The 16954-nt window shown below is 46.3% G+C and overlaps 1 protein-coding gene across 1 annotated transcript; it reads left to right on the forward strand.

The window, feature by feature from the left end:
* The first annotated feature begins 4891 nt into the window (after positions 1 to 4891).
* On the forward strand, positions 4892 to 16670 carry LOC132021671 (Wilms tumor protein homolog). Its single transcript, XM_059406421.1, has 6 exons — positions 4892 to 4995; positions 5095 to 5191; positions 8146 to 8296; positions 12022 to 12111; positions 12711 to 12803; positions 15293 to 16670. The coding sequence occupies exons 1-6, from the start codon at positions 4970 to 4972 to the stop codon at positions 15412 to 15414; spliced, it is 579 nt and encodes a 192-aa protein (XP_059262404.1). The 5' UTR covers positions 4892 to 4969; the 3' UTR covers positions 15415 to 16670.
* Positions 16671 to 16954: the final 284 nt, after the last annotated feature.

Below are 16954 nucleotides of genomic sequence, written 5' to 3' on the forward strand. Positions count from 1 at the left end.
CCATGTGGAAGGAGATAACGAAACCAAGATGGAAATCTCTAGCTTGTAGCTTAAACTTCCTTGCTCACCTTTAAAGCTGAGGTTGCAAACTGGTGGCCTTTGGGCCAGATATGTCGTCTGACCTGACCATGATTCTAAGAAATCTCAGTTATTTGCTAGAGTTTTTTATTGGTTGATTGAGTGATTATTTAAGGGGGGTATGGGGACCTTTCCCCACACTTTTCCCCACCTCCCTAGCAGAGGGAGAGAATCTCCAGCAGACTCCTTGGTGAGCAAGGAGCCTGATGTGGGGCTCAATCTCACAATGCTGGGACCATGATCTGAGCCAAAATAAAGAGCTGGACACTTAATTGACTGAGCCATCCAGGCACCCCATTTGCCAGAATTTAGAGCTGAAGTGATCTCATATAAAAATCTTGATTTCTGACTTTTCTGGAAAATGGAAAGATCTGGAAGACTGGGTTCATAGAATTACCAGTCCATGGCTGAAAGAGCAGGGTCAGTCCTTTCAACCTTATTATCTGTGTTGGAAGGTAGATCTAGCCACCACAAGCTTTTGTACCCTAAGGGAGATTTGGGTCTCATCATTGCTCAGTCTGGTGGGATTCACCTTCCACTCTCGAGCTGCTCCATGAGTAATAGCACTCTTGTTTCTAGGTCATAACAAATTTTTCCCCCACAACTGTCCAGAGCTTTGTGATTGCTTCATTTGGAAAGTGCATCTTTGCCTCCAGAAATCTCTTCACTGGGTGGTAGCTCCTTGCCCTTCTTAGAAGGCTTTATGGCTCCAGACCTCTAAGAATTCTGCCTTCATTCCTATTTGGTTCATTTACAACATAGTCACTAGAACTATTTTAGAATAATTCTCTTGGAGGAAAAGCTTGCCGTTACTTGACCACCTAAGCTCATATCTGGGTCTATTGTTCCAATGGCAGCCACCATCATTCTGAGCCATTCTGTCTCAGATTAACTCCTGCTGATGACATTTGTCCATCCAAATGACTAGATTTTCTATGACGGGTACCCCCAGGTTGCCGCATAGAGAGAACTTCGAGAATCCTAACACTTCCTAATACTAGAGAACAGTTACGTGTATTATAAATACAATAGTTCCCCACAACAGCAAAGAAGGTCCTCCCCCACCCTCTTTTTAAAAATGGAAACCAAAAAAGGTGATTTTTAAACGTAGAGACAGTATAAAATGGGATGGAAAGTAAATGTTTTGGAAGCCAAATTGAGTAAAAAAGGATTTCAACAGTTGAGGTAACTCGCTAAAAGAAATAAAATGTGGTTTGAAGGATAGATGTGTAGTCTTGAACTGCAGTTGAAGAAATCATGTGTTCATGCTCAAGGTTGGAGCTATGGGCCTTAATTGCAGTTCATGCTGTCTTGGATGTTGAGGATTCTATTTGACTGAGGAAGGCCACTGTGACCTGAGTGCCAAGAAGTAATGTGCTTGGATGTGTTCACTGAGCCCTGACAGCCTGTGGGCTTAATGCATTGTGCTGTGTTTGACTGGCATACTGATTTTAAAAAATTTGCAGTGGAATCCCTTCGAGTGAGGCATATATTTATTCTCTGGTCATATTTATTTATGTCACTCCCCCAATTTTTTTTTTTTAAGATTTTTATTTATTTGAAAGAGAGAGATCACAAGTAGGCAGAAAGGCAAGCAGAGGGGGCGGGGGCGGGAGGAAGCAGGCTCCCTGCCTAGTAGAGAGCCTGATGCGGGACTCGATCCCAGGACCCTGAGATCATGACCTGAGCTGAAGGCAGAGGCTTAACCCACTGAGCCATCCAGGCAGCCCCCACTCTCCCGGTTCTTAAGGTTTTTGTGTTTATGAATGGTTCTCCTTCTCCTCCTCCCTTTGAGTGGCACTCTTCCAGGGGCACTGGCGCCCATTTCAAGCCACATGCTGAAAGAGGAAGGGGGTCAAGAAGAGATGGTATAGATGGGGAAGGAATCAGACACCAGTTTATGTCATAATCTCTGAGAGAACCGCAGCTCTGTACCTGGTCCCATACCTGAAGGACTATGATGGGAAGAGGATTTAGATTCAGGCCTTCTCATGGAACATTTACAGACTAAGTGCCTTCAGTCACCAAGCTGAGAGGATACAGTGACAAGTTGGACTCTGTCTTTGAGGCTGAGCTTACCCCAGAGCAGAGGAGACACACGCAGATGGAAAGGAAGAGGCCAATTTCAGGTTGGCTTAGAAAGGTCTGTCCTCACAATTAAAGCACTTCCCAAATGGAATGGGCTGCCTTTAACACTAACTACCAGTCTTGGTTGTCCCACTGTTGAAGATAAGCTACAGGCGTTTGAGCTGAGGGTTGGAGTAGATGGCTTTTCTCCCTCTGTTAGTGTATGGTTCCATGACCACTGACCTGCTTTCCTTTACTCACCCCGAGAGAGTGCTCATCATATGAAATGTCTGTGGATTGTACCCGGTGTTCTGGCCAGACCCCACTGGGAAGAGTGTTGGGTTGCAGGGTTTCCAAGTGTGGAATGGCCTTGCTGGATCTGTCTTCTGGAGACGCCAAGGCCAGCAGGCAGGACCCAGGTGTAGTTTTTATTCATGGACCTGGTGGAAGAAGCTAGGGACGTATTTGGCAAGTACAGTCTTGTTTCTGGTTGCCTTTGTGTGTGTTGGCTTTCTTTTGTCTCTGAAGAGCATGTGAGTGGGGCAACACTTCTTTTCCTGGGACAAGTACTTTGAGGGAAGTCTATTTCCTGTGCTCTCCAGGAACCCAAATAACAACACATCCGGTGATTAGCTGCCAAGATGAGAGATTCCTAATTCTTCCCCTTTGATAGCAGAATTTAAAATAATTCAGATTTCTGTTGTGTCCCTTAGAATCCCTCAGCCTTACAAAATGTGTCCCGTTTTGGCTCCATGCAGAGGACTACACCAAGCAGAGGCCACATCTCTTCCCAGCCTTCAAGGCAGAATGTTCTGGCAGCATCCTTCATTGTCCTGTCCTCTGTCAGCTACCACATGGCCACTGTCATCAGCTCTTGGGTCCTCACTGTCTCTATAGCATGATCATAAGGAAAGCAGACATGGCCTCTTTCTTGGCAAGTACACTTTAAGGTTCAGAGGCAGATGTTATCTGGATTTGGCATTTCTTTCTGACTTTTGCATGTTTAACCCCAGTTTAGCTCTTTGGGACACCTCCCCCCCCACTCCCAGATATGTCAGAAATCACCTGGAGGATGTGAAGACAAAGTGTAGTAGGTTCAAGGGAACAGAACTGCCACCCGATTCCCCACACTGCTATCACTGCTCTCTGCAAGGGAGACAGGCAATTCTTTCTGAAATGCCTGGAGCCAGAATTAAATGTGAAACCCCACAGCTGCTGTGGCTGTGGGATGTGTGGACAAGTCAGTCATCCTGGCAGACACCCTTCGCCTCCAGGAATTTTCTCCCCTGGGGAAGTGGGAGTGGAGCCAGGCCCCGGTTTCCCCCACACCCTCAGCTGGAGCGGGCTGATTGGCCCAGCTACCTGCCTCCTGCATGGGGACCCCTGGAGTCTCTAGAGTAACAGAGGTAGAGGGCAGAGGTTCTCAGCCCTGACGGCAAGTTAACTACTCCTGGAGGTTTGGAGTAGGGGAAACCAGTGCATGGACCCCTTGATTCCCCAGAGTTAATTTTGTAAAGCAGCTTTATAAATTCCACACACCAAACAACTCACCCATTTAGAGTATACAAATCAGCGGTTTCTCGTATATTCACAGAACTGTAAGTCCATTCCCACAATTTTAGGACATTTTCAGCAGTCACTCTGCCATTCCCCTCAACTTCCCCAGTCCTAGGCAGCCCATTACCAACCCACTTGCTGTCTCTACAGAATTTGCCTGTTCTGCACATTTTGTTTAAACGGAATCCCACAGTAGGTGTGTCCTTTGTGGCTGACTTCCTTCACTTAGCCTATTTTCAGGGTTTTCCACATGACCATGTATCAGTATTTCCCACCTTTTTATTGCTAAATAATATTCCCTCTTATGAAGATACTCGAATTTGTTCATCCATTCGTCAGCTGATGGGCATTGGGGTTGATTCCACTTTTTGGCTATTACGAATTATGCTGCTAATCAACAACGCATACAAGTTTGTCTGTAGATACACGTTTTCCTTTCTCTGGGGAATATACCTAGAAGTAGAATTTCCGGGTCACCTTGTAACATTAGGTCTAATCTTTTGAGGAGCTGCCAGACATTTTCCAAAGCAGCTGCACCTTTTTAAAGAGGCATTTCCTAAAAGCTTCCTGTGCTGATTCTAGAAGGGATTGTAACACGCTTCCCATGTAGATACGAATCCTTACTTTGCCTCATTTGGAAGTAAAATAACGGCAGCACACATGCCAGCTTTTACCTAAAGGAGAGAATACTTCTCGAGTCTTCACTTTTTCCAAGTTGTTCTTTTCAGCCTAACACAGCCCTCAGCTCTCGCTCACAGCCCAAGGGAACCTGGGCACCAACTAGATGACTAGCCAGCCTAGTGCTGAGTAGGATTACCTGGTGTCCACGGACACCACGGGTCGGCTGCGAAGAGTTAAGCTGATCTGGGAAACTGATTTGTAGGGGTGAGTGGAGCAGGGCCGCAGATGTGTAATCCCCACTTCTGAGAATGTGACATTTCTCCTGTGTCATCACTTTCTTGGGGCTATCTGGTAAAAACTGAGTCATGAGGTGCCGACAAAAATCCATTGCACTCAATGCGGAACTTGAGGGATCTGCTCATTCCTGAGATATTTGGAGCTGTCAGTCCTTCCAGCTAGAAGGTGAACAACTTGCTGGGAATGAAGTCCTGCCCCTGGGTCTTTTCCCAGCTCGTCTGAGAGGGTAGACCCAGACGGCCGACCTGTGAGAACCTGAGCGTGAGGGAAGGCTGCGCGGAGGTGACGTGATGGTTGAGCGGCCCCGCCCTTCCCAGAGTCCTTTTTCCAGAGTGGCCCTAGTGCAGGGATGCAAAAGCCAGCTGTCATTGTCCTGTGAGCGTTTTAAGAACATTCCTTCTGCCGCAGATGAGCATTTCCAGATGGCACCGGTGGACCGACCTGAGCCTTGTTGTCCTTTCTTTGTGTTTGCAGCCACGGCACAGGGTATGAGAGTGACAACCACACGACGCCCATCCTCTGTGGTGCCCAGTACAGAATACATACCCACGGCGTCTTCAGGGGCATTCAGGTGAGAACTTGGGATGGGGGGGCTTGCTGGACGGGGTCTTGTATGCCTCTTTCCTTTCTCAATAGCCCTTCGCTTCCATGCTGATGGCCATTTGGCCCTGGTAAGTCTGTTCCTTATTACAGAGTGCTCTGACCATAGGGACCTCTCCTCTTCCACTGGGGTGGAGAGGGCAGCCCCTTCTCTACAGGTCTTTGTGACCACGCCCACATCCCTGACTCAGACCAAGATGCTTCTGGCAGAAGCCCATCCCTTCCCCTTACCTGCTCAATTCACCTTTCCCAGGTGGGCTGTGGAACTCTTGCAATGAATGACCCAGACCCTTGGCTTCCAAGTCAGAACCTTGACTTGGTCTGCATTGTCAAGCACCCGAAGCTGACTCTTCTCTTGCCTGGTGTTCTACTAGTAACAATAAATAATGACAATAACAGCAACACCGTGTTGGTGCTGGACACTTTCTATGTGCCAGGAGGTGTGCCGAATTTTATATATGGGCTTTTTGTCTTCATCGACTCAAGTTTTTAGATCAGTTCCAGGTTTAAGGAAAAACTGTGCAGAAAGTACAAAGAGTTCCCCTGTCCTCCCTCTTCCCCTCCTCCCTGGGACTAACATCTTGCCTCGGTATGATACACGTGTTACACTTGATGAGCCAGTATTGATACATTATTTTTTTCTGAAACATTATTGTTAATGGAAGTTCATGGTTTACCTCAGGGTTGGGTTTTCGCACTGGGGGCTTCCAGGGATTTTCTTAAATGTGTACTGCCATGCTTCTACCATTGCATTAGAGTACAGGATAGTTCCACTGTCTAAAAATAACAATGCCTGTGTTCCACCTATTCATCTGTCCCCCCTTCCTCTCCTCCCCACGACAACCACTGATGTTTTTACTGTCTCTATAGTTTCGCCTTTTACCAGGACGTCGTCGTGTAGTTGGAATCACACAGGATGCGGCCTCTTCAGACTGACCTCTGTCACTTAGCAATGTGCATTTAAGGTTCTTCCATGTCTGTATTTTATTTTTCCATTTAATCCTCAGTGCACCTTTACCGGTGGGCACCATTATGTCCATTTTATGGATGAGGAAACCGAAGTCCAGAGAAGATGAGTGACTTGTGCAGTCACACAGCTGGTCGTAACGCGAGACTTGTCTGATTCCAGAACCCCTGTTTTTAAGCACCATGTTGCATTGCTTCTCAGGGAGACTGTGAGCAGTTTGAGGGGGGGGCTCCAAGGAGAGTGAGGAAAGTAAAGTAAAAAGGTAGACATTTTGGAGAATTCACAAAAGTCCATGGCAGACCACCTCAGCAGAGCCTCTTTTGGGGATCAGAACCACACACAGTTACCAAGAGTCTCCGTGTGTGACTTTCATGTGTGCCTCAGTGACTCTAACACAAGTGACCGTGGTGATACTTTCACCAGAATAGTCAGTACCCGAGAAGTAAGTTGTGTGCGAGCCGGGTCCCACATGATGTGTGGGGCAGGTAGCTCTGAGATATTCGGATTGATGTTTCCAGAAGCATCATGGTGATAGAACAGTATTCTCCCTCAGCCCAAACCTTCCAAGGGTGACATTAAGGTGAGGGTTATAGAAATATGAAATCTGAAGGAGGTACAGTCTCCCCTCCATCAAATGCCCCCGGCATCCTCCACCAGGATCCTTGACTGACATCGACAACATGGCTTTATATCCTGCTGTTGTGTGTGCTACCTCTAGATTGAATCAAAGGAAATGAAGAGAGCTTTTGACTTCCTGTCCTCCAATCCCAGGTTGTCAGACTCACTATCATGGCTGCGGATAGACTCCAGACCTCACAGGTGTTGATTCACTACTGACTCTTTTTCTCCTAGAGTCTGACAGTCAAACACCGCTGGCTCGTCATTTAAATTTACACCACCGTTTGCCTCGAGACACTGTGGCCTATCAACAGCAAATTTGTGTGTCACCATAGTACTTTTCCTTCCAAAAAGAAAATCTCACAGGGCAAGGCAGTGCGAAATAGGATCTAGAACGTAAGTGTGGTGTGGAAGGTGCACAGATTGGGGAACGGTTTAGGCTCAGAGGTAGTTCTGGGTCTTAACACAAAACACGGATGTGCTCTTTGACTTGCACATCTGAAAGAGAATGAAGAAGATTCAGTGGCAGTTGGGACACTCCCAATTCCCCCATCTATGAGTCATTGATCCTGAGAGCAAGAAGGAGAATTTGTCTCGCGGTGTCCCCTTAGCATGTTGTCACGGAGAAATGACACATACTCACTCCCTCAAGGTAAAGGGAATCGACAGTGAAGGACATGGAAAGTGCCCAGAAGGCAGACACAGTGTTTTCTGGTGTTACTATTGAGCGATTACTCTGCCTATATCATTGGCCTCTGGTGGTTTCAGCCCTTCACAGAGAGAGCCAGAGAGAGCCCCCAGCTCTCAGGGGCCTCTTCCTTCCTTGTCATTTACTTTCATATGGAAAGTCTGGTCAGTTTGGGGTTCATTCAGTATCCCATATTTTTCTCTAATAAGGACTTCGCCACACATTGCAGACTGGGCCTGAAGTCATGTGGCTGTGTGTCCAAGTGGGAGGAAATAGATTCTGGGATGTTGGATTTCTAGATCTCACCGTCTCCAGTGGCAAAGCTGAGAGACAGGATGGATGGGGAACTCTTGCAGTCACCAGCATTTCTTTTCCAGATCCTCTGGATCAGCAACCCCAAAAAGACCTCAAAGAAGTACCAGTTCTGGTTGATTCGTAGTAGTGATGTTGGCGTGCTGCACTGTAACATGGTCTGATCTGTCGTCCATTAGTGATGTCTGCTGTGGGCATGTGGAGTATGGATGGGAACAGTTTTACGTCTTATAACCGTCATCCCGTCTTTGGGTATATTCTAAAGCTCACTTCCACCAGGACTGACATGAATGTTCACATGTGGCTTAAAGCCTCCATTTCTCTCATACTCTGCTCGTAGGATGTGCGACGTGTGCCTGGAGTTGCCCCAACTCTTGTCCGGTCGGCATCTGAGACCAGTGAGAAACGCCCCTTCATGTGTGCTTACCCGGGCTGCAATAAGAGATATTTTAAGCTGTCTCACTTACAGATGCACAGCCGGAAGCACACTGGTAAGTGTGTCCCCTGTCCAGCCTCATTTCCAGTGGCCGGTGGGCAAGGGGGATTCAAGAGCTCCTGCTCTTGGCTGTCCCACCGCTAAGGACACCAGAAATTTCTTGGATTGGCAGTAGGCAGTGCTTTGAAAGATCTGACCAAGAAGATTAAAAAAGCTGCCAGGGGCATTTTCCAACCCGATGGTCTATCCTTTAATAAAGAATTTAGTAAACTGTCTTCAGGAACGACAGAGCAGAGTGGTGGAAAAAGAATTCTGCTGAACTAAAGAGGCTTAACTTGTGTTTGAATTCTGACTTCACAACCAACTGGTAAGACCTTGAGCAAGTTACTGAACCTCTCTTTGGACTTCCTTTTGTCTCATGGAAAATGGAGGTGGTAATGTCTGTCTTATTCCAGTCTTAAGACTATATTTACTTTTTTTTTTTTAAGTGAGAGAGAGAGAACAAGCAAGAGAAGGGGTGGAGGCAGAAGGACAGACGGTCTCCAGCAGACTCCACACTGAGTGTGGAGCCTGATGTGGGGCTCAATCTCATGACCTGAGATGATGATCTGAGCCGAAATTAAGAGTTGGACACTTAACTGACTGAGGCACCCTGGTGTCCAAAATCTAGATTAACTTTTATTCTATTTACTTACATACTTATTTATTTATTTATTTATTTTATTTATTTTTAAAAAGATTTTATTTATTTATTTGACAGAGATCACAAGTAGGCGCAGAGAGGCAGGCAGAGAGAGAGAGAGGAGGAAGCAGGCTGCCTGCCAAGCAGAGAGCCCAATGTGGGGCTCGATCCCAGGACCCTGGGATCATGACCCAAACCGAAGGCAGAAGTTTCAATCTACTGAGCCACCCAGGTGTCCCTAGATTAACTTTTAAAATCAAATTAAATGCAAGGCATTAACTATGAAGCACCTCGTATAGTCTCTATGTCAATAGGTCTGAATAAACAATAGTGTAACTATTAGAATACTATTAGCATCTCTAAAGAGAGAGGACCTATTCCGGGAGTTTGGTAATCCGACAGTTTTGAGGATTGATGAGCAAGGTCAGTAAGACTTAAAGAGAGATGGTCCAAGGCAAAACTGAACTGTTTAGGTTAGTCACAACCGACCAGATAGGAATGGGAAAATGGATTTGGAGGTTTAATTTTTGTTTTCAATCTTTAAAAAAATGATTTTTGGTGATGTGTTAAGGAAAATAGGATTTTCCCACAGGTTAAGGGATCTTAACTTCCTCTGGGAAAGAGAATTGGCCTTATCTGGTTGTTGGCTGCTACCTTGAGTATACCTTGCAGCTATTTCACAGAAGTTTGCTCTTTTCCTTGTGGGCACTGGATGGGAGTGTGGTTGGGTTACCACTGCAGGGAATACTGAGTGAGAAGCAGTGAGAAGCCAGGCTTTCCTACAGGGGAGCTGGCACTATTTTTTCCCGTAACTGGAAAGACAGTTTTATTGTTACAGTTACCCTTACTATCTTGTTATTGATGCTTATTTTGCTCTGGGGAAGCTGAAGAAGAGATGAGCTGTATTCAGATCCCTTTGGATCATTGGATTTTGCTAAGTTGCTGTGTCTGGAGGATGCAGTTCTAGAACAAACCTGAGTATGCACTCAGTAGACCACAGGCTCCAAGGCTAAAGATGAGAGAACTACGGGCCTGTTACATTTCTACATGTTTCCCAAATGAGATCGTTTGAAAAGCATTTGTGAAGTCTATTAAGAAAATGATAAAGCAAAATTGTGGCTATAGAAATGCAAGGGAATACACTGGAGGCAATATGATTGTAGAAACCTTGACTGGGGAAGAGACACTTAGAAAAGCAGGGAGGGGGAGATGTGTGTGTTAGGGGGAAGCAGTGGGCAAGGTAGCCATGACCCCACACCCTCTGATGGCTTTAAGAAGCTCCTCTTTGCAGAAGACAAGGAGAGCAGCCTGTATTTAACAGTTCTGGAGCCCTTTTCTTGGAAGAATGCAAGCTTTTCTTATCTACACATGACAGTAGTAAGACTGTTGTATTAAGTATCTTTATATCAAATATTTTTTTATGTGCCAGACTCTGTACATGCATTCTTTCATTTAATCCCCACACACTGACCAGTTATCATGTGGGTAAAATATAGTGGAAGCAGAACCCACACTTGTGCCTTTTCACTGCAAGTCATAAACCCCCTTCTCAAAGAGGTGATAGTCTGTTTTGCAGCTAGGATTCACATATGAAAAAGAGAATATGTGACAATGTGCTAAACCAGAGGCTGGAGTTGGCTGAGAAGATTTGCTGATTTGAGCCAAAGTCATCCCAGAAGGAGGAAGGGCTTGGACTTACTATCAAAGGGTCAGTAGGGTGCGGAAGAGGAAGCAAAGAAGGAGCAGAAGCAGAAAGGCACCAAAAAGAAAGTAGACTGAGTACGGTTGTTGAAGTATAAGGCACTGGGCCAGATATAAATACGAAGTGAAGGAGAGGTTCCTGCCCCCGGGATTTTCCAGCCCCTGAAGGAAGGTAGCCACAGACCCAGTCTACCAAGTTAGATGTTCTGTAATACGTTCTGTACCGAGGGAATGAAGGGCTTTTGAACTGATCATGAAATTTCCAAGAAGGCATCACAGAGGAAGCAGGTGGCATTGGCAAGGGACGTACCGTAGACTTGTTGACAGGGAGAAATGTGGAGATAAGGACAAAGGGCAATTGGTGTAAGCAAAGTGCAAGGCAGATTTAGGGAATGCTGAGCTCTGGTATAGCAGGAATAGAGATTAATCAGGGAAACAGAAGATATGAGGCCAGACAGGCAACGCGGGAATGCCTTTTAACAGAAAGAACAGCTGGTCCTGGGATGGTTTGCTCTCCATCCCAGAACACTGGTGACTCAGAATTCTCATAAGAAGGTGGGAAGGCCCAATGGGGTCACTCAGTGCACTCATGGAGCTTTGTTCCCAGTATTTGGCTGAACTTTCTCTAGCAAGGACAGGGGTGGGGTTTCTCCCTTCAGAGGCAGAAGTTTGTGCAATCCCACTAATGACTTCTCTTGGATAAAGGAATACTGAAGCCTTTCTAGATACTTCGGTTCCTGGTTTCACTTGAGTGTCTCACAAGCATGGAGCTGTTTAGGCTTGATCCAGGAATGAGAAGTCAGTAGCAGAGAACACCAAATCTTTAGACCATAAAACATAAAACATTTATTACCTGGGGCCAGCTCCAAGGCATACCCATTCCAGAATTTTGCCTCCAACTCAGTTGAAGAGTTAAGACGTCTTTGGTTTATTATTTTTCTAAAGATTCTCTACCAGTATTTCTCGAGCAGTGCTTATGTGCTTGGCACTGGGCAAAGAAGCCCTTTATGGGGCTGGCCTGGCTCAAGCTACTCATGAATCCTTCAAAGCTGTGAGACTAGTAGCCCCCTTTTTCAATAAGAAAATGGCTCTTCACCCAGACCTTGAAATGGCAGAGCTGGTTGGGAACCTAGTGTCCGACATCAGAACCTGAGCGCCCGTCCACTTACAACTCAGAGATGAGGGACCTATCCTCATTCAACTCATCCTCCACTCTCCACTCACTGTCCAGGAGCTTGTGTGCAGGAAGACCTTGAGCCTCACATAGCAGCACCCTACCGCAGTCAACTAGAGTGCCTTGGTTCTTGGGGATCCCTCAGTCCCAGCAGGAAAGGTTGCCTTTCTTGAGATCCCCATTTCCAGCAGCATTTTCAAATGGATTATGTGTCTTCCCCAAGGTGAGAAACCATACCAGTGTGACTTCAAGGACTGTGAACGCAGGTTTTCTCGTTCAGACCAGCTCAAAAGACACCAAAGGAGACACACAGGTTTGTAGGCTCCCTTCTCGTTGCTGGCAGTATGTTCTCTTGGGTTGCCGTTGATTTTGTGATTCTCTTTATTGTTGAATATGGATGTGAGAGGGTTAGCCATTTGCTTAGCTTTTCCCAATAATTATGTCCCCCTCCCCCACCGCTGGAGATTTTCCTTTTCTTAAGAAGGAAAAAAAAAAAAAAGATGAAGAAACATCCCACGTTTCTCCTGCAGACCACAGAACAGTGGACTCCCATTTCCTGATGATATGCTGAGTAGCAGTGAACAACAGGGTGGTGGAGAGCATGATCAATTTGTAGTGTGTGATTCACTTTTTCAGTCTTGGACATAGCCGAGACTCTAGTGGGAAGCTGGACATTTGTGCTTAAGGGTTAGCAGCTCCCCAGACAGAAGCAGCTCTTCAGGGATTACATTACGGAATCAGGTGGTCCATGCCAGGCCTGGGGTGCGGGGGACATCTGAGAGAGATGCAGACATCATCACAGGGGGCTGGAAAGGCCCATCTCCTCCGGCCACCTCCAGGAAGCTGGCCCTGGGGGCCTCCTTATGCTCCCACATTGTTAGGGCTGCGGCTAGACCTTCTCTGTCCATTTAGGTGTGAAACCATTCCAGTGTAAAACTTGTCAGCGAAAGTTCTCCCGGTCTGACCACCTGAAGACCCACACCAGGACTCATACAGGTAAAACAAGTGCGTAAACTTTTCTTCACATTTATTTTTCATTATTTTTTTAAAAAAAATATGGTTGAATGAAGTTGTTTGTATTGGGAGAGATGGGAAAAGATGAGTGTAGAAGTTCTGAGCAGGTGTAGCAAGAGAAAGAACAGTGCACGGCTCTCTTTAACGAATAACATTGTTTCAGAAGGGATGGGGCTGGGAACTACAGAGCAGAAGGGAGAAATGAAAAGAACACTCCTTTACTGTGTGTCCAGAAAGAAAGAAGGAGAGGAGCTAGGTCCCCACTGTTCCTAGTTTGCTGCATTACACGGTGTCGCTCCATTTGATAAGATCATCAACTTTACAGAAAAATAGCAGAAATTCTCGCAAGCCAAATATTTACTCTCTAGAGAGCTCACATTTCATGACGCTATTTTCAGAGACCTGAATCCTTGCTGGGCTAAAAGTTAATGTCCCAGGAGCAGACATGGTTTCTGCCAAACGCATATCAGCATGTGGATATTATTCCCTCTTTACTAGTGTTGAGAGGGGAACAGGGCTTTTATTCACTGGTCGCTGAAACTTTTTGCTTTTCCACAAGCTTGGTGTGATTCCTAATGAAAATAGCACCACCTTTGCTGTGTATTTTCTAGCTTCGGAAGGAGGGTCAAGGCTTAGGGTTATCTCGCTGTATCTTTGCAACATCCTTGTAAGAAGAGGAGGGTAGGCATGTTTTATCCCCATTTTTCAGATGAGGAGACTGAGGCCCGTAGTGATGAAATGACTTGTCTACAGTCCCAAAGCTAGTAAGTAGCAATCCCAATTCCTTCTGCTCCCAGCCCACCACGTCCCATAGCTTTCTTTTTTGGAGAAAGAGTGTAGGTTCGTCTCACAGCCCAGGGAGGGTAGGAATCAGGAAGAGAGCCAAGGTCAGCAAAGCTGAGTGCCATTGAGAGACCGAGGAGAGTGAAGGCCAACGAGAGAAAGGGTTGGGCTTTGTCCATTAGAACATGACCTTTGACAGCGTGGCTGGAGGTTGGGGAGCATAGCCAAGGGTCAGATCAGGAAGAGCAGAGGAATAGTTGAGTGGAAGATGAAGGAAAACATGAGGTTGTGAGCCCCCACGCAGTGGCAGATTCTCAGCCCCAATAGGCTGCACTTATAAACCTGTGCCCGCCCCAAAGTTGATGGGACAGGCCTCTCTTTTGCCCTTCTCAGGTGCCTCTCGTGTTTCTTCTTTTTCTTAGTCCTGAGCTCATAATTTGGTGAGAAAATTATCATTCCTTATATCCCGGCCCCCTCCTCCTATAACCCTGTGTCTATAGGCATATGTGCAAAATGACCCATGCCACTGGCAGACTGTTTTACCCTATTTTGATCAGCCCCCAGTTCTGACCCTGGGACAGTGCCTCCCCTGGGACATTGCTCCCTGCTTTTGCCAACCAGTAGTTCTCAGAGGAGCTAAAGTGGGACCAATGATATCCTGGGAAGTTCTCCTTGGTTTGACAGAGATTGGCTTCTGAGGGATTTTTATTTGGGAAAAAGACACACACAGCTCTATCTCCATTAGGGCCAGGCCTGGGAGGGGGGAATCCTGCCAAGCGCATGGGCTTAGGAACAGACAGGCCTGGGGGATTAAAGCCCTGTTTGGGTCTGCCCTTGCTAGTGGTCTAGCCTCAGCTCCAGAGTGGGGATACTAATACTTGTCTTGCAGAGCTGTTGTAAGGGATACGTGAAATAAAGTATACAGAAGACGCCGAGCACAAGGCTGGGCATATATTAGGCATTTCATAAATGCTGATTATCTTCCCTGTCCAGAATGAGGCTTGGAAGGAACTTCTGAGAGCTCCTTAGGTGGGGAGGTCTCGATCTTTTGGCAGGCTCGTTAAAAATCTTAAAACTATGCCTCGACTAGAACAGGGATTATGCTCTGAGGAACAATTGAAGGTAAAGGAAGCAAACACCCTGCCAAGTGGTATCAGCGACTTATTTTAAAATACACAGCCCATCCAGAATATCGACACAGACAGAGATATGCAAGCTACAGTCCCAGCTCTACTACAGGAGGGTGACCAATCAGTAATACCCAGGGTCAGGAACCTGAGCTCCTGCAGCCCAGTGAAGCTGGATTCCCTGGGAAGACAGTGGAGGGGAAACATCTATGCAATTCACAAAACGGTCTAAGAGCAAAGGTTGAAACAAATGTTTTCCCCTCGATTACATATGAGTTGCCCATTTTGATTAACTAGACTCTTTCCTTTCCTGTCATTTCCCCAGTCCTCTGACTTAATAATATTTCATACTTTCGATAGTCATTTAATCCTGAAGGGTCCAGAGGTGCTGCCATTCCAAGGATGCCCATGAAATGAGCCCGATTTGTTAGTCTAGGGAAAGAACTGGCTGGGGAGGGGGGTGGGGTCAGGGGTGAGTGCCTTGGGATGATTTAACTCAGGCCTTTGAGAGTTGAACTTGTGCCCAGTCTCTCCGCCGCAAGTGTCTCTGACCGGCAATTGTGTCAACAGGTGAAAAGCCCTTCAGCTGTCGGTGGCCCAGTTGTCAGAAAAAGTTTGCCCGCTCAGACGAATTAGTCCGCCATCACAACATGCACCAGAGAAACATGACCAAACTCCAGCTGGCGCTTTGAGGGGGTCCGACCGGGGGACATGCCTGTGTCCCAGGCAGGACGGTGTGTGAACTCCTTTCAAATCTGACTTTAAAATTCCTCCTCACTCACCTCTCTAAGAAGGAAATGGCCGGTGGTCGTCTTCAACCAGCTTCCAAGACAAGATGGCTGTGCTGCTGGATCCCGCCAGGTTTGCCCCAGGCCGCTGGGTTCTGCTTGGCTGGCTTTTCCAGAGACCCTGGAGAAGTGGCTGACAAGGTCCAGTTAGTTCAAAGCCCATCTCCGCGATTTGGTCTGGGTTTTCCACTGGGAGAAGAGCCATTGTTGGTAACGTCCCCCCCGCCCCCTCTTCTCCTTTTACGTTCCTTTTCACTAGGAATGGAGTCACTGTACTATTTTCCATCATAGAATATGGGGCATGTGTATGTGTCTGCTAATGTAAACTTTGTCATGGTTTCCACTTACTAACAGCCAGAAATAAATCAGAGAGCAAGGCACCGGGGCTGAGCCCCGTCTGACATTCCGGAGGCTAGGCAGGCCGCTAACCTGGACAGCGCGATGTACTGCTCCCAGGCCTCTGAAAAGACATGTGTGTTTCAAGCAGCCTAAGAAAGAATCAGAACTAACCAGTACCTCTGTAGAGAAATCAAAAAGAATCTTCCCGTTGAGCTAATTCAATGTTAACATTTGCACAATGCTGTTAAGAAGCTGTGCTTGGAGATCTGAGATTTGGGGTTTATTTTTGACTTTTTGGAGTTATAATCACATTCCTCTTCAGAGATGTACATCTCTCCTCACACAAAGGAAGTGGAATTCATTTTTATCATCTGGGGTGTCCTTAGAATGTACAGACCATGTTGGGTATGTGGCTTCAAGTTGTAAAAATTAAGTGATTCTAGAAGAAAATTGGGCTGGTCCAGCATCCCCACTGATAAGACTATTGTTAAGTAACTTTGAGTCTAACAGTGTATGTGGCAAGATGAGACTTACTAGTGTGAGGAAATCCATTGTTTAAAGGTGGTTGAGTGTGTGTGTGCGTGTGTGTGTCTGTGCATGTGTGCTAAAGGAGGGTGTTTATTATTTACTGTTGCTTGAAATTATTGTGTAAATGTATATATCTGATCATGATTTGCTCTTTGACAACTAAACTTAGGAAATGTGTAAATGTTAGATGCATCACTGTTTTGGTGTTGATCTTACAACGTATCAATGATAACACTAAAAATGTAACCTGCATTTTTCACTTCACTCTCAATTAAAGTCTATTCAAAAGGAAAGTGGCAAGATTGTATCTCCTGCATTATGTTCAAATCTTATTAAGAAGGGTTGAGACTGTCTTAAACAGGTAAGATGCTATGGGACATCAGAGGTCACTGGTGTCGTCTATCCACATCCTGGCTACTCTCTGTTTCTCTCTGTTGAACCCCAGGAGGCAGTTATCCATCCTGGAAGCAGCCAGCCCCCCCCCCCCCCCCCCCCCGCCCAGGTGATGGTGCTCGTGCTGTGGTCAGATGCCTTTATGGAGGGCTTGGTGAATTTAATCAGGCTATCCTTGTATCCC

Source organism: Mustela nigripes, chromosome 1, assembly GCF_022355385.1.
Source record: "Mustela nigripes isolate SB6536 chromosome 1, MUSNIG.SB6536, whole genome shotgun sequence".
Lineage (NCBI taxonomy): Eukaryota > Metazoa > Chordata > Mammalia > Carnivora > Mustelidae > Mustela > Mustela nigripes.